The sequence below is a fragment of the Argiope bruennichi genome, chromosome 4 (assembly GCF_947563725.1).
Source record: "Argiope bruennichi chromosome 4, qqArgBrue1.1, whole genome shotgun sequence".
Classification (NCBI taxonomy): domain Eukaryota; kingdom Metazoa; phylum Arthropoda; class Arachnida; order Araneae; family Araneidae; genus Argiope; species Argiope bruennichi.
In genome coordinates, this window is record NC_079154.1 from 80,485,824 (window position 1) to 80,504,367 (window position 18,544).

At 29.1% G+C, this 18,544-nt stretch overlaps 1 protein-coding gene across 1 annotated transcript; it reads right to left on the reverse strand.

Moving 5' to 3' along the window:
- Window positions 1–732: 732 nt before the first annotated feature.
- Window positions 733–15,034, reverse strand: LOC129965427 (uncharacterized). The gene is made up of 5 exons (XM_056079287.1): window positions 14,997–15,034; window positions 13,070–13,189; window positions 6,103–6,150; window positions 1,863–1,919; window positions 733–819 (listed from the first exon to the last, which is right to left on the reverse strand). The coding sequence occupies exons 1-5, from the start codon at window positions 15,027–15,029 to the stop codon at window positions 754–756; spliced, it is 324 nt and encodes a 107-aa protein (XP_055935262.1). The 5' UTR covers window positions 15,030–15,034; the 3' UTR covers window positions 733–753.
- Between the last annotated feature and the right edge of the window lie 3,510 nt (window positions 15,035–18,544).

Here is an 18,544-nt window from a genome sequence, read left to right on the forward strand (position 1 = left end):
AAATTAACTATGGGAAATATAAGGATCTTTATAAGGAATGCAATCATTAGTAGAAGAGTATAGAAATTTAGAAAGAGAAAAAATAGAGAAAAGAATCATCCCATCTATCTTATAATGTCTTTATTTTTAACATTTTTTTTTGTAGAGTTCTTTAGAATATTTTGAGTACAATTATTTAGAATTTTCTATTTTGGATTTTGTACGATCGATATAATCCATATACAGTCCGCCCCGACAGTGCCAATTATCAAGGAATGGCAATTACCACTACCAGTTACATTTTTTTAAAGTAGTGATTTGCTTTTAGAGTCCTTTAGATAATTTAGTGTCGTTTATAATTTTCTATTACGAGGATACATACAAAGTTGATTCTGGTAATGCCAACTATCAGGATGGATCTAACAACTGGACGGATCTAAAAGTAACTACTGTTTTGAATGTATTTCTATCAAGTATCTATTTCTGTTACAAGAGTAATAATCCGTCCACAATATTTCAAAGGTATAAATTAACAATTTTTTTTTTAAATGAATGTTTCGAAATGAACTCTAAATTTTGTCAGAAAAATGTTATGCTTAAAGCATCTTATAGTTGTATTAAAATGTTTCCTTTATTTCAGTTTCACAGAATTCCATATTTTATTTTATTTCAGTTAAGTACATACATTTGTGATTGAAATTATACAAAGGTACATATTTTTATTAATACTCTTAATTTGACTATTTCTCTTTTATGAATTGGAATAGCATAAAATTATATGCCTGACACTGAACATATGCCCAGAGCTGCGTATTTCTCCATCAAAGAAAATCCACAGTCCTGCAAATAAATAAAAAATTCGAATGTTAAATTCTTTTTATTCGGTGAGTAAATTTAAAAATTCTCTGCAATTTTAAAATTGCGGAATTTCTGCAATTTTATAATTGTTTTTGTTACTTTGATAAATGGAAATTTATTAACACACACACACACACACACACACACACACACACACACACACACACACACACACACACACACACACACACACACACACACACACACACACACACACACACACACACACACACACACACACACACACACACTAATCCTACACGCGCTCTGTAAAACTGCCGACATTAGCATTTTCCTTCCAGCAAAGGTACCTAAGTATCCTTTTTTCATAAATCGGCACATGCCAATGAAATCCCTATAAAAATCTCATAGTAAAATCACGGAAGGGAAAAATTTCTCTCTTTAGCTCTTGTGTCGCGATGTAGATTGACGCATCTTTTATAACTTCTAATTATATAATATGCATCCTGTGATGAAATTAAACAGAGTTAAAATACCAAAACTTTCTTCTTTTTGGCTTTTTGGCCTCGCAACTTCTAAAATATGTCACACGCACACTCAAGTAAAGAACTAACAAATAAAAAAAAAAAGAAATTTCTGTTTGTTCACATGTTCCTTTCTAAACTCTAAGGAAACTCTGTTCCCTTAGAGTTTCAGCATTTTTGATCCAAATACTTTTATCTTATACTCCAAATACAAAATTATATCTAAAATTTCTTGATAAACATCATTTTAATAAATAGATTAATTATCACAATTTAATTTTAAAGATCTTTTAAATAAATGTTATGTTTTTAATTTATTTTCTATAAAGCATCAAATAATTTTATCAGGGTTTTTTTGAAGTTGCTAGAAAAACAATTATTTTTAATAATTCACTACATGAGAAGGGGAAAAAAAAAGTCTATTGAACATCTGTTCTATGAAGAGATAAATTTTTATCTAACAAATGATTTCACATGTGTCCAAGTCTTTTCAAGAGTGATTGTTTACATATACACGCTAGAAAAGTAAAATAAACATACCAGAAATTTTTCGAAACGATCACATTGATGTCTTGTTTTGAAAGAACTGCATATAGCCTAAAAATATATACATATATGAAATCAATTTTATAGAAACATTATTTTTAATACGAATAAATAAAATGTAAAAGTTGAGAATTTCATTTTATAGTAATTAATTTTTATTAATTAATATATTTTTTGATCTAAGAAAGTATTATAAGAGTTATAAAAGAGAAAGATCATTTTATAACAATTAAAATTTTTTGAATTAATGTATCTTTTGATCTAAGAAAATATTATAAGAGTTATAAAAGAGAAAAAGAAGAAAGTATTATAAAAGAAAAAAAGAATAAAAAATATTATAAAAGAATCAAGAGCACGTAATTTTTCTTAGAGCTTTGAGCTGAATAAAAGTTTAATATACAGGGTGAATACAAATGATAGACCCGATTTTAAAAAAAAATCATATTGTTGAAACTACTGCACTTATTACAATAAGTCACACTTGAATGAAAAAAAAAAACATACCAAGTTTTTTTTTCAATTACAAATATTCGATGTGTGACCTTGTTACACGGCATACGCCCAATCTGTAATCCAGTTCGTTCCAAACATTTTGTAACATCACTTTGCTAATGATTTTGAATGCAGCACAAATGTGTTCTTTAAGTTCTGGTAGTGTTTTCAGCATTGGGGATACATAAACAATGTCTTGTCTCCAGGGCCTGACTTAGCCTAATTGGGACCTGGGGCAAAAAATTCTTTGTGGCTCCCTCTGCTTTACTACTTTAGTAATGAAGAACGGTGCATAGAACTTGTCTATGGTATATTTATGTATATTATGGTATAGGTATGTCTATGGTCTATGGTATGGTATATTCAAAATGCTATTTAAGCTTAAAACTAAAAACACTCTTAGTCTCTTCATTAAAGAAGGAAACGTAAAATAAACTTTCGATTCGATTTGCCCCGCTCCGCTCTGATGTGGGAGCTTGGGGCAACTGCCCTTTATGCCCCTGCTTTAGTCAGGCTCTGCTTGTCTCAATGATTTCTTTTTGTGGGGTTATGTCAAAGATAACAGACGCTACAAAATGTTTGGAACGAACTGGATTACAGTTTGGACGTATGCCGTGTAACAAGAGGGTCACACATCGAACATTTGTAACTGAAAAAAAAAAAAACTTTGGTATGTTTCTCTTTAAATTTATGTATCTCTTATTGTAATATGTGCAGTAATTTCGAAAATATGTTTTTTTTTTTTTTTTTTTAAATCGAACCCATCATTTATACTTACCCTGTTCAATGGACTGTTTATTGTGATTGCTAAGGTTTCGTTTTAGATTATCAAAATTATCTTGTTTCGAACTAATGTTTTCCAATGAAACACAAAAATATTCATTTAGTGTGATAACTACCTGCATAAAAGTTATTAGTTTTGAAGTAGATAATTGACCGATTTTCAGTTTCAACCAGCATTAACGACTGATTATCATGGAATTTCTTGCTTCACTTCTAAGAAAGCATTTGAGAGTCATTTTTTCAAAAAGATGGGATTCATATTCTTTTGTCTAAGCCAGAGTGGTCTTGATTGGTTTAAAGGGAGCGCTATGCTACCAAATCTGGCTTGGAATCAACAAATTAGAGTTATCGGCTATTAAATTATGAAAACAAAAGGAATTTAAAAAAATAATTTGAATGTTAAAGATAGAATTACAATTCTTGAAAAGTGAGAAAATTTACCTAAAATGAGTCAAAGCAATGCTATGGTGTAGTCGAAAATTTTCTCTAGATTTTTTAAAAAACAATCTGGAACGAAAGCGGCGAAAAATTTCTCTAACGAACGCCGAAATTAATATTTTGAAACAAACTATACAGCATCTTTCAACAAATTAAAAAAACACAATACTAGTACAAACAACATATAAGTGTAACTGGAATAATTATTTTGTTGATAAGCAGTAATTCATGAATTCTTTTTAATTATTATTTTTGAAATAAATTATAGATATAAATGTTTTTTTCCCCTTCGCCTTGATATGATAAAATATAGTTGATTTCACCTAATTCAATCAGTTATCAATCGATTAATGTTATCTAAATTCATTAGTCTCGAGGAGATCACAATAAGTGGCATTACTGTAGTAACAAATTTTAAAACCCATGGAAGTGGTCTCTCCCAAATATTCTCGCATATTCTCTAATAAAGTGTTACTCCTCGTCCTCGTATAAAACTGTGGATCTTGGGTAAGGTCAAACAGTAATTACGAAATATTGATATTTGGCGTGAATTGATCATTTCTTCTAATTACATCACGTGATGCTTATTTTTTTAAAATTTATTTTTGTGATTAATTTCTCATCTAGCAATAGGTACTCGAAAACAGAATTTGTGTTTTAGTCGGGATTCCTAACCCCTTGAAACCTAAATTTAGTACAAAAGTGTATACCAAAATTTTATATATTTAAATCATCGCGTTTTGGAATTATCACGTTTACATACCTGTGAAAATACAGACAGACAGACAGAAAGTCAACCCCTTGATAGATTTGGTTCTAAATTATAGGTATCAACAACAGAAGTTGAATTTGTGCAGGAAATTTATTCATTTAGTTATCTTAATTTTTAATTGTGTTAGATTACATTCGGACAGCCAGGAATTGAACTATATTGTACAACATAGAGCTGTCACATCGGATTTCTTCATCTCTTGCGATAAACGCATTTGATTCGAATATGGTATCGTATCTCTGACTATTTATTATTAGAATGAATTCTCCGCATTGGAAAGCATGTCTTCAAAAATTCCACCTATTTTCTATTAAAAGTGAAAAGTATCATTGTGAAATTAAGATATTTTTATTGTTATTAAATTAAGTACAAAAAAAAAATACTCCAATTTTTTTAAATTTTCAAAAAAAAATTGTACAATACTTAGAATTATTTCTAATTAGAAATTAATTTGAAAAATATTATAGTTCAAATCTTAAATCACTTCTATAACTATGATGCAAGCTGATTCTGATTTAATTTTGATGCAATTTGCATCAAAATTAAATTTAAAAATCAACAAGCGAACAATTAGTATTCTTTTTACGTGATCAATCATTATTTTTATTTTTTACATTAAATGAGTAAATACAGAATACAACACGGAATATATAATATTATACAGAATTATCTAATACAGAATATCAAAATTGTAAACAAATACTAAACGCAATACGATCCTCTAGGGGGGATTAAGCCTTCAAGGGCTGCTTAAGCAGTAGAAGTTTAGTGGCATTTCTTTTTCTCTCCCCAGATTTCCAAAAGTAAATAATTTTTGAATTGATGTTAATTTTAATCTTTATTTAAGAAGTTTTAATTAACAAGTTTTGAAAAACTAACATAAAAATTTAATTTCGGATCATTTTCCAAAAAAAAAAAAAAAAGTTTCGTATTTGTATATAAAAAAATAATCAAGATTCAAATTTAAAAATAATGCTTAGCAAAATAAAAAAATGACATGACAAATCTTTTTATACTATCTAATTACTAGATAATTACAAGACTATATATTTTTAAAATTATAAAGTTACATATCTTTTAAAAATTATAAAATAACATAAAACTTGAAAAAAGTGTTTAAGAATGTTATTGAAATAATTTTATGAAATTTAAATGACACTTAATTTTATTTAAAAAATTCGACTGCACATGCCTTGTAAATGTAAAGAAAGAGCAAAGTTAAATTATTCTTCATTCTTAATTCTCTTCAGAATTAAGAAGAAATGCATCTGTTGTAGATCCAGATGACCTTGGAACATCTGAAGTAGATGTTTAAGTGCAATATATGAAGTAGGTTATCTTCCTAGAGAACTTCTTGGGGAAACTGGCCCATATTTGTGCTTCTTTGAACTCATAAAACTCTTCGTCATACAGCCCAATCATCAGTGTGGGATTCTTTGCTAAAATATTCATAAATATTCAGCAATGTTTCAAAATTGCTACCTAAGAAAGAATGAAAACATCCTCTGCACTAAGTAATTCAGGTAATCCATGTCTTATTATTACTGGGTCAATGATTTACATTTTCAATTTTATCCATTTTTTTTCTCTATTGTTCCAATTGATCTTATAATTTGTTTATTTAGTTAAATGCAAAACCAATAGGAATAATAAGATTTGAATATTTTCTTCGGTTGAATCTTTTCTTCACAATTGCATTCTGCCTTGTGCATTATATTTTGAAAACCATTGCAAATGCTGTGTACTTACTGCAAATGAGTCTATCACGAGTCCAGTGATGTAGCGAAATATTTCCGTCTAGAAAAAGAAAATTTATTTAGAAATGTCTTAAAATTAGTTACTATAAACAAATAAAGTAAAGAAATTTTTAGATTTAAAAATCTATTTTGATTTAATATTATATGTATAAACTGAATGGTAATAGAGTATAGATAATATATATAAAATTAGGACTAAGTAATATCATCTTTATGTGAAACAAATCAAAATAATTTTTTATATTAAAACTGATAACGGTAAAATTCCAATTTACGGTATCGATTTGATTTTTAACCAATGTCGCCAAAATGGTGCCAAACAGACACTCAAATTTAGGGTTGGAATTAAAACTAACCGTTTACTATATTTGTGAATAACTACAGAATTTGGTGAGTCATCGCCATAGAAAAATTCTAATTATCTGACGTTACCATTTATTTTGTAATTATTTCCCTAACTAGTCGCCTTTGTCAACCAGCTGATTCACCAGGAGCATTTTTCAATTAAATATTTATGTTCTTTGGTTTCTTAGTTACTTCTTCAGCTATATAGTTTTAAGCTTCATATTTTGATAGTCATATAATCCAGAATATTATAGAAGCCTAACAATACTCAGTACATTGTACTATCTATCCTTCAAATTTTCAGTCAGGTTCAGTCAGGTAAGTAATTTGAAATGGAAGAGATAGAACTCCAATAAATGCGAAAACTTTTTTTTTTTTTTTTTTTACTGAAACCAAACATATTTTTTGAAAAATGTGATTAGAGAAAATCAAATCCTTCAGTACTGTAATATTATGTATGCCACAGAATATTTTTTTTTTTTTTTGTAATTTCTAAAATATTTACAAGAATTATTCAATAAAATATTTTTCTTATTCATTATAATATTCAGTTTTACCATTAAAAAGATTTAATGCTGTAGATAATATTTTATTTTATTGCAATCAATAAATACATTTCTGAAACAATTATGAAGTTTAAATTTCATACGGTCCTTCAATCCTATTAGTCATATTCAGTAAAATTATCTTGACAATCTAACGTTTCAATCTTCTGCGATCATGCCCGACCGAGTTATAAAGCTTCGAATAAAATTTTTTGGGGATAATCAAAAATTTCATTATTTTAGACAATCAGTCTTGGGGAAAGTCCAATCGTTCCAAGCAGCAAGAGTCGTCGCCAAATGTTTGGCCAATGCTCGCTTCAGTCGGATATAGGTCGTCTGTATTTTGCCAATATCGCCTTTGCAATATAGCCAATAAACGTTTATTTGCTATTTCCTTTAAGACGGTCGATCGTGAGGTCCAAAATCGCACATTTTAATAGGAATAGAATAAAGGCATTTAAATTTTCATAGCTCAGTCAGTTTTAACTGCAAAAGAGTAGTACTTTTGTTACTTAAAATATTAGTGACTCAAGAATATTTTATTACACATAACTCACAAAACAGGGAATCTGTAAAAATTTTTAAAATTCGTAATTCATTAAAACATTTATTGATTAAAACTGCGTAAAATATGATTTTTTTACTTCATTTAGACTATTTTGTTAGCAAATATATCTATTAATGAAGGTTTACAAATAAACTATTGGTCTCTGATTAGTGTGGATATATTGTATATATTAAACTGAGTAAGCCTTAAATAAAACTGGAACACTCATTCAATAATATAGCTATTTTAATAAGTCACACAAAACTTTTTCTCGCGTTATTAGAAAATATCACATTTCAGATTTAATGCATTTCATACAGACAAGGATTGAAAATTACACTCTTCAAGATATAATTTTCTAAGTAATATTTAACTTATTTTTTAATTTGAGCTTTTGTCCATGTGAAATAAAATTGTTGAAAAATATGGTTAAAATACACATAAAAAATAAATTAAAAATAGAAGCTTAATTTATAAGTAAAAAACATTGATATAATTACAATTTTTTTTTTGAAATTTAATTTGATGTGAAAATTATTTATGTGCATTCCTACGTTATCGCGAAAAATTTCACTTAGTTTTTAATTAAAATTCTAACAAAAAATTTTTTAAAAAATCACTCCGAAGTGCACAGTCCCGATTTCCAAGGTATACATGTACAAAATTTTTTAGCTGTATGTCAAACGGTCTGGCCTGTTGAGCACTAGCACACAATAATAATATCTTCTTAAATCTGTTAATTTAGTTACTCACAGTAAACGAATTTGAACAGTGTTTTGAGGTATGTATATCTCAAATAGCACACCACTAGAGGTTTTTTTTTGTAATTAATTACCTATTTGCCATCAGTTTTTGGGTTTCGATAAGAGGCAGTCAAATTCCCAATTAAATTATGATTATATCTATATCTATCTATACTTATAATAAAGCTCAATGTGTGTGTGTGTGTGTGTGTGTTGGCGCTCTACAGGCCAGACCGTTTGACATACAGCTACCAAATTTGGTACATGTATACCTTGGAGGTTGGGAATGTGCACCTGGGGTTTCTTTTTTCGAATTTTTAATTAGAATTGTAATTATTAATTAAAAACTAACTTTCCCACCAAAAAAATCTTCCATTTTCCCCACCGCCAACTTTTCCGCCAAAAAAATCTTCCATTATCCCCAGCGCCAAACGAGAAAGGCTTCAGTTTTTTTTCTCCCAACAGTAATGAGGCTAGGGTTAAAATTTTTCGGCGGATTATTTCAATCGGTTTTGTTTATTTTCTTAATGTTTGATGCATTTAAAATTAAACATTGTTAATGAATCAATCTTTCAGATTCATTCTGAAGTACTTTTGAATTAAAATAAAACAGAATAAAGGAAATTAAAAATTTCTAATCCGCATAGCGTTACCCCAACTGGCGTAGAAAAAATCACGTATTTGCGTTACGTAACCGGCGAAGAAAATTCACGCATGCGCATTATGTTCTGATTGTTGCCATGACAACGTTATCAATGGATGATTTAAATTATTTTTGGGTTAGTTGCACGCTTTTGTAAGTAAATTGTATTTATGTTAGTTATATATTTTTTGTATATGCTTATAGTTTTAAGTACATCGTTTTTTAAGTAGTTTTTTTAAAACCTGTTTTCAACCGTTTATTTTAAACGATTCGTTTTATTTTCTTAGTGTTTGATGCATTTAAATTTAAACATTGTTAATTAATCGATTTGCTCATAATGAATCTAAGAAAATTTTGTTGACCAACTCTTGAGATATTACATAAATTAAAAAAGATATTCTTTAGTGCCCATAAAGTTTAAACGCTGAGTGACTCTATTTTCAGTAATCAGATTATAAAAAAATGCTTTGTTTCAGTAAAAAATATTATTATATTAATTGAAGATAAATTCTTTCCACTTTAATTTAAAGCATAAATTCTACGGGTGCTAACAGAAAATGAGAGAGATACATATTACGTTATGACTGAAGGCCTTTATAATATTATGAATGAATTATATGATAATCAAAATTTGAAGTTTTAAAATATTTTGATGAAGAAGCTATTAAAGTAGAAATTGCATAAAATATTTAATTATTAAAATTTTAACGAACATTAAGATTGGCGAACCAGCTGGTCGCCAAAGGCGGCTAGTACTTATAATAAAGCTCAATGTGTGTGTGTGTGTGTGTGTTGGCGCTCTACAGGTCAGGTCATTTGACATACAGCTATCAAATTTGGTACATGCATACCTTAGAGGTCGGGAATGTGCACCTGGGGTCCCTTTTTTTTTGAAATTTTAATTATTAATTAAAAACTAACTTTCCCGCCAAAAAAATCTTCCATTTTCCCCACCGCCAACTTTCCCGCCAAAAAAATCTTCCATTTTCGCCACCGCCAAATGAATAAGGTTTCAGATTTTTTTCTCCCAACAGTAATGAGGCTAGGGTTAACATTTTTCGGCGGATTATTTCAAACGATTCTGTTTATTTTCTTAATGTTTGATACATTTAAAATTAAACATTGTTAATTAATCGATCCTTCAGATTCATTCTGAAGTACTTTTGAATTAAAATAAAACAGAATAAAGGAAATTAAAAATTTCTAATCCGCATAGCGTTACCCCAACTGGCGTAGAAAAAAACCCACGTATTTGCGTTACGTAACTGGCGAAGAAAATTCACGCATGCGCATTCTGTTCTGATTGTTGTCATGACAACCATTATCAGCAGATGATTTAATTTATTTTTAGGTTAGTTGCATGCTTTTGTAAATAAAGTGTATTTATGTTAGTTATATATTTTTTGTATATGCTTATAATTTTAAGTACATCATTTTTTAAGTAATTTTTTTAAACCTGTTTTAGACCGATTATTTTAAAACATTCGTTTTATTTTCTTAGTGTTTGATGCATTTAAAGTTAAACTTTTTAATGAATCGATCTGCTCATGATAATCTAAGAAAATTTTGTTGACAAATTCTTGAGATATTACGTAAATTAAAAAAGATATTCTTTAGTGCCAATAAAGTTTAAACGTTGAGTGACTCTATTTTCATTAATCAGATTATAAAAAAAATGCTTTGTTTCAGTAAAAAATATTATTATATTAATTGAAGATAAATTCTTTCCACTTTAATTTAAAGCATAAATTCTACGGGTGCTAACAGAAAATTAGAGAGATACATATTACGTTATGACTGAAGGCCTTTATAATATTATGAGTGAATTATATGACTATCAAAATTTGAAGTAATAAAATATTTTGATGAAGAAACTATTAAAGTTGGAATTGCATAAAATATTTAATTATTAAAATTTTAACGAACATTAAGATTGGCGAACCGGCTGGTCGCCAAAGGCGGCTAGTAATTTAATACATAGTCTGAAAAATATTAAAGCACCCAACAGGAAAAGTGATAAATATCGTTAAAAAACACTTTTGATTATATTGGAAGGTGGAGGTAGCTTCTTTTACCGGGTGATAGGAAAAAACTTGACCCTCTCAACATTTTCATCCAGATTTCATATAGATAGAAAATATTTGAATGAAGGAAAATAAAATAAAAAAAAAAATGAATGTACACTGCGTAAACAAAGTAGAAGGACAGTGTCTTTTTGCCAATTAATATCTCTTATTTTCTCCTAACTACCAGATATTTATGCAGATTTAGTTTAATGACTCTTGTTTTCATTTTAGGCAAAAATTAAACATCTATCCCTAATATTATTAAGAAAATTAGTATATATAATTTCGGATGCGTAAAAAAAGTAGAAGGACACTTGCTAATATATTTAATTTAGTGAGTTGTTCTTTATTTAAATAGTGATTTTGTGCTTTGTTTATCCTTTTCTGTCAAAAAAATCTAATTTGTTAAAAAATTACGTTGTTTTTCCGTTCTCAGAAATGCCTAAAGGAATACCTTTAAACAATTTGAAAAAAAGGCAAATTTCCGCATATCAAAATGATGGTAAAGGTGTCAGAGATTGCTCGATTGTTGCAGGTGAGCCCCAATACAGTTTCAAACTTTATCAGAAATCCTTATAAAAATGGAAATAAAAAGAAGAATAGTAGACCGAAAAAGTTAACACTACGTGATGAAAGAAAACTTGCTCGTGTGCTAAAGAAGAACAAAGGAAGTGTTTCAAAGGCAAGAAATCAAGCAGGACTTAATAATGTGACGAAACAAACAATTTACAACTATATTAAAAGATCTAAAAAATTCATTTTCAAAAAACGGAAACATCATCCTAAGTGGAAACAAGCTCACATTGATAACCGTTTAGCGTGGGCTAAGGGGCACATGTCCTGGACTACAGAATGGACTTATGTGATATTTTCCGATGAAAAGAAATTTAAATTAGACGGTCCAGACGGATATCAGCACTACTGGCATTGTCTGGGTACTGAAGGTGAATACTATTCAACACGACAAATGGGAGGAGGGAGTTTAATGGTTTGGTTGGCTGTTGGATACGGGGGAAGGACAAGTCTGGTTTTCTTAAATGGTAGGCAAAAACATACAGACTACATTCAAGTGCTGAATTCCGAGCTTCTTCCTTATGCCTCTGACATAGGGGGTGAAGAGTGGAAGTTTTAGCAAGACAGAGCTTCCATTCACACCGCTACTGGAGTCAAAAATTGGTTCCTAATAAATAATGTGGATGTTTTACCATGGCCAGCCAAAAGTCCTGAACTTAATATAGTGGAAAACATCTGGGCAATGCTAGTTCGTCCAGTTTATGCTGATGGAAGGCAATTTGATTCGCAAACTCATCTTCGAGAAGCATTTAATGACTTGTGGGACAATTTTTGTCAAACTGAAATTCAAACTCTATACAATTCACTTCCAAACAGAATATTTGAAGTTATAAAGGCCAATGGGAAGACCATTCCTTATTAAAGTCACTATTTTTTCATTCATTATAATGCTGTCCTTCTACTTTTTTTACAAAGTTTCGAAAAAGAGAAACTATTTTTGTTGCCATTAATATTTTATGTTTGAACATCATAATTCTGATGTTAAAATTGTATTTTTGAAATATTTGTTAAATGTTTCTAATAAAAAAATTTAGTAAAAATAAAATATTTTTCGCTTATTGTTACAAAATCAAGTGTCCTACTTTTTTTACGCAGTGTATGATTATGTTTTTCCAACAAGGCGTCACCTGCTCAGAATAAAAGCATCCAATTTAAAGATTGGGGGATAATTCGCTTAATCTAAATTATTTTCCTATTATTTATCATAATTATGTTGAAATAAAATGTTCAGTCTCCACTTCACCATTTCCATATTTGAAATGAATGATCCTTTTTATAACACCAATCACCAATTTAAAGCCAAGAAAAATGTATTTATCGTATTCCCAAGAAAATATGGGTAAAGCGAATGAAATAGGTAGTAGTTCTTGTAAGAAAAGTTGTAAAATGAAACAGAAGGAGGGGGAGAGAGGGATGGGTGTAAGTGAAATAAATAGTGGATACTGCAACTCCTTAACATTTTCTAGTCTACAGCAGACGAGTCACTTTTACAAATACCTTTTGATCGTCCGTCCAGGCACAGTATTCATTTGTCATAGGAACGAAACCAGTTGAATGCATTGGATGCCCAGCTAAAACAGCAGCTTTTTTAGTGAAGTTTTCTACAATTGCGAAGTCCTATCAAAAGATGAAAATTCAGCATTATCTTTTTAAAAAAATTTAATCTTAGTGACTTTTAGCCGAATTCTAAGATTTTAAATGAATTGTATTTATTTTAAAAACGTAAGTATCTAGAAATTCATATTAATATTCTGATCATTTGTTCCGTTTTCTACATAATTCAGATAAATAAAAATGTGCCGTTTTCGTAGATCTTCAATAATACTGAAATCAACTTTATTGCTTCAAAGCTAGTTTTCATACCTGTAAGCACTGATCACGCTTTAATCAAGTTATAAGATTTTTTTTTTATGTGGCATCAACATAAAAATGAATAGATGTAAAAACAACTGGAATAATAAGTTAAATTTTGTTGATTCAACAAATGATTCGCTTTTGATTTTTGAAAATATTGTAACTCTTTTCCTAATAACAGACTAATTTTGTTGCTAACAGATGACAATATAAATTATGCCTTGCATTGTTGTAAGGCTCTAATAATTAGTTTTCACAATAATTTAATAGTATATTAAGCTATAATATCATTTAATTTATTGATGCCTTTTCTTTCATTTATGAACTGAACCAGCTGATTTCGGAGTCATTTTCTTTAACCGGGAGCACTGATTGCATTTAATTTCAATGGAATCTTCTATGTATAATTTCCATTTATGACTCTGTTCCCTTAGCAACGCATTTTTAAACTTCAAATTGCATACAGATTTAAGCTATTTTAATTCAATAGCCTTATGCCTATTCTTTTTATGAACTATTCTAATGGAGTAAATGATGTAATGTCATCTAACACTTTTACACAGAGTGTCAGTGCTAAGTCCTTTTTATTATTCTTCATCCAAAATATTAATTTGACTCCTATATTAAAATGATATCAGGCCTTTTATGTCTTATAACATATTAGTTGAATTAAAGAAGTTGATTGAAAGAATAACTACAAAAATTTTCAAGCTTCCCGAATATATTTTCAAACTAATCGCCTTTAGTGATCAGTTGGTTCGTTGAGGATATTGGTTGTTTTAATTTCAATGAAATCCTGAAACATGGTTTGATGTTCCTAATTTTCACAGAAAAGCATATTAGAGAATGAAAACTATGACATAGATTAAAGCTACGTTATTTTGAACAGTTGAACACACTTGATCTGTTCAATAGGTACATGAACTATCCAAATATAACCGAGTCTGATGATATCACAGTGCCATTAAAATTGCAGCTGTTTTGGAAATCTATCTTTTAACAACATTTTTCTTTTTTCAACAGTGTAATTTCACTTTAAGATTCTTCAAATAATGTTTAGGGACAAGAGGCAGAATTTTTCTTCGTTATCTTTTAAAAAGAGAAGAAAAGTACGAGATTGGATAAACAAAAAATTGTTTGGAATGTCTTTGCAACAATGAAATGATAATTCAAAATTATGCATAAGATACAAAAAAAAAAAAAAAAAAACATACAAAAAATGCTTTAAAAAATTGTAAAAATTTAGGAAGAAATTGCATTTTACTAAAAAGGCATTTAAAAAAAAACTATGTAAAAATCAGTATGAAGTATTACATAAAGGTTTTTGTGACTCCGAAATTTGTCCATCTCACTTCATTAAAAGTTAGTATTCTGGTAAAATAAGTTTTGGTCTAACTTCAGTAATATTCTAGTTAGAATATGAAAGTACATATTGAAGGTATTATGCTATTGAGTAGAATAAGTAAGAACTGACTTGTATGCATCGGTGTATAAAGTAAAAGAAGATCCTGTAATTTATAGATAATAATAAAATCTTATAAATAAATCATATAATAGAGCAAACACATACTTCTTCTGTCAAATACTCAAAGCACTTCAACATTTCAGCAAAACCATCTTCACCTGAAATAAAAGTAATACCATCATTAGCTATAATAAAATAGTTAATTTTAATTTGGATGCGTCACTAATATATTTTTCTTTTTGGTTAATTTGATGTTTAAAACATGTATATTTTACTAATGTTCAATATATCTGCAGGAAATCGAAATGGAAATAGCAAATTGGACAGATTCCTATTTTGTACACATGTCAGCTTTATCTGTTAGGCATGTATTAAAAATATACTTAGCTTGTTTATTGCCATTAAATTTGCTAATTTACATAAATTTTGCAATTTTAAATATCTGATTTTATTAATATGCTAATGTTTTTTAGGAGGTCACATTATTGCAAATTGAGCTGTATATAAATTTTTACGCAGAGAGTAACATTTTGGTGAATCAAATTTGATATACACTTTCTTTTTGGATGAGAAGTTCTCACTAAGAAAAGGCTTTAAAAGTTTTAAACTAGAATTTTAATTCATATATTAATAGAAATTTTAAAATTGTATACCATTTTAAAGATTGTTCAGTAAAATTCTAATTCTGAATTTGATAAATTTTTCAAAACGAATTTTAAAAGAATTTGCAACAATATCTTTTAATGTTGTAATCCAATTCAACAATATTGTTACGGACAAAATAATACCGTTAAAATCGAAGAAGGGTTCGCTGTGTAGTGGGTGTATGGTGTAATACAATCATCGGGCCACAGTATATAGAATGACGGTATTTATTAACACGAAGACACGAATACACAGATGACAAATTTACAGCTGAGACGCATACAAGATTACACAGCAGTCCACAAACAGTAATCGTTACTAAACAACAACCACAGCACACAAAGCGGCCAAACAAAACTCAACATGAGTAGGGAATCTACGTAGCCACTCTCTACGGTCTCTGCAAACGCCTGCAATTCTCCTCTGTCTCCTCGCTTTAGTAGTATCTAACTGCTGACTGACTAGTACACAACCGGCCATTACACACAAGACTCGATGCTATTTCTATAATAAACTCCTGGATTCAGCATACAGCTCAATTCGCCAATCACTTGAGCTCAACTCAACGCTTGCGTTTCGCTGGACTGACCAAATTCTTTGACTCACTTGACTGACTTGTGTCTTTTGACCTTTGACTCACTATGCGAATCTAAATCCTTTCGACGACTGCCTTCGCCTTGAACTTCTGGCCTTTTATAGCTTTCGGAGGAGAGCAGAGAAGGTTCTGGAACAATCAAGCATATCTCTGTTCCTATCGGCTCTATCGCCAAAATTCTTGAAGTTTCTAGTATCATCCATTTTGTCACCAAAGGCTCCAAATTCGTCGCCATGTCACCAAATAATCGCCAAATTTGTCGTTAAGGCCGGAAGTCATGTATCCGGCATTCGATAGCATCTAATAGGATGCTATCGGATGCCGGATCCGTAAATTGAATTTTGATAGTAAAATGGTCTTTTCTGCGATGGAACTATCTGTGCTTGGAAGCAGCATTACATATTCTTAACAATATATTTGTTTTTTCTCTATTTGAAAATCTAAATGCTCATTAGTTGCATTATTATAATGTAATTTTCTGATGTTGCATTTCCAATAATTGTGAAATCGGTTTCTGGGATAGGAGTGAAATAAAATCTTTAAAATTAAAATTTTTAAATATTTGATAACTGCCCTGGCTTCATGCAAATATTGTAACCATATACACAAGAATATTTTGTATTTATCAGTTTCTTACTACTCGTATAAGAAATACAGATTCAAAAAGTAAACAAGTCCCACAAAATTTGACCTCGAGATTTTGATGCATCTTAATGTTAAATCGTCTTTAAGTCTGAAAAAAAAATTGGAATTGTGATTGTCTGTAAGAAGGTAAATAAAAAAAAATTAGCAAATTTGAAGGATAAAATATGACATGAAGATCTCGTTTTAAATCATTTTTTATCAAAACGAATGGATACAATTTCTAAAGATATATCCGATTCCATTACCATGTTATAAAACTAAACAAAAGTGCACATTTATGATTTTTTTAGAAAGCTCAGAAGAATTTTTTTTAGCAAGTTTACTGACATTCATGTTGAATGAAAATATTTTATGCATTTTAAATTTATTTATTTAATTGACTGCTAGCTTTTGCAATATTGCCTATATAATCGGCGTTGCTTGGGATGAAAATATTGGAAGCTTCCATTAATAAAAAAATGAATATTTAATTAATTGTCGCTGAATTTTTATTAATGTATTCTTTATTTTAACGTATTAATTCTTTTGTTTTAACATTTGTAATGGAATTTGAAGCACTTGTAACTGAGAAAAAGAAACGGATATCACATCTTAAATAAGCAATCGGTTACGCAAAATAAGCAAAAAGTGAAAATCAGTATAATAATGGCAAAATATTAGCAAGGATGCAGAAACTAGTAGACAAAAAGGGGGGAAAAAATGGAAATTCTTTTTAAAATGCATATAGTAATTTTTCGATAAAGCTATTTTTATGTAATATATTAATCCTTTTATAAGAAAAAAAGTTAATTATACTGTTCAAAATCCTCTTATCATCCGTAATTTCATTTTGAATGAAAATCAGGATGTCATTTTCACTACTCAATTTATAAATTCACAAAAAGTTAATTTTATTGAAAAATTGTTCATTATTTTTAACACATTCGTTGCCACCACTTATGCCTGTGATTCGAAGCATCTATTTAATCAGATGGCTATTTTCTTTGTTGTCTCAACTCTAGTAGAAAAGTGACAATCTAATTAGAAAGAAGGTGTGAATACCACCTGATTCATGTGGCAGTGAATATGTTAAATTATAATTCAGTATTTAATTAAAAAATGGCAAAGGCAATTTGGTGGCAAATAAATAAAATCATTTGAAATACACAATATTTATTTTTTATCAATATTTATTTTGAATAACAACACTAAAAATTCTTTACTACAAATGAAAGTATAATTTTTAATTAATAATTAAATTAAATTTTATGTTAATTGTCACAAAATCTTTGCTAAATCTTATGCTCTATAGCATTTGTGAGAGAAATTTGGAAATAAAAAGATTAATCAGTCGTTTGAATTTCTACATTATATGAATTTGTCTTTGTATATCTATACTTATAATAAAGCTCAATGTGTGTGTGTGTGTGTGTTGGCGCTCTACAGGCCAGGTCATTTGACATACAGCTATCAAATTTGGTACATGTATACCTTAGAGGTCGGGAATGTGCACCTGGGGTCCCTTTTTTTGAAATTTTAATTAGAATTTTAATTATTAATTAAAAACTAACTTTCCCGCCAAAAAAATCTTCCATTTTCCCCACCGCCAACTTTTCCGCCAAAAAAATCTTCCATTTTCCCCACCGCCAAATGAGTAAGGCTTCAGTTATTTTTTTCTCCCAACAGTAAGGAGGCTAGGGTTAACATTTTTCGGCGGATTATTTCAAACGATCCTGTTTATTTTCTTAATGTTTTATGCATTTAAAATTAAACATTGTTAATTAATCCA

Bases quoted from the DNA above. Each gene is read 5' to 3' on its own strand.
- LOC129965427 (XM_056079287.1), bottom strand. From the start codon at position 15,029: ATGTTGAAGTGCTTTGAGTATTTGACAGAAGAA. The intron at 1,920-6,102 runs GTAAGTACACAG...ATATATTTTTAG, and splicing joins TCGTGATAGACTCATTTGCA to GCTATATGCAGTTCTTTCAA. The intron at 820-1,862 runs GTATGTTTATTT...ATTTATTTGCAG, and splicing joins ATCGTTTCGAAAAATTTCTG to GACTGTGGATTTTCTTTGAT.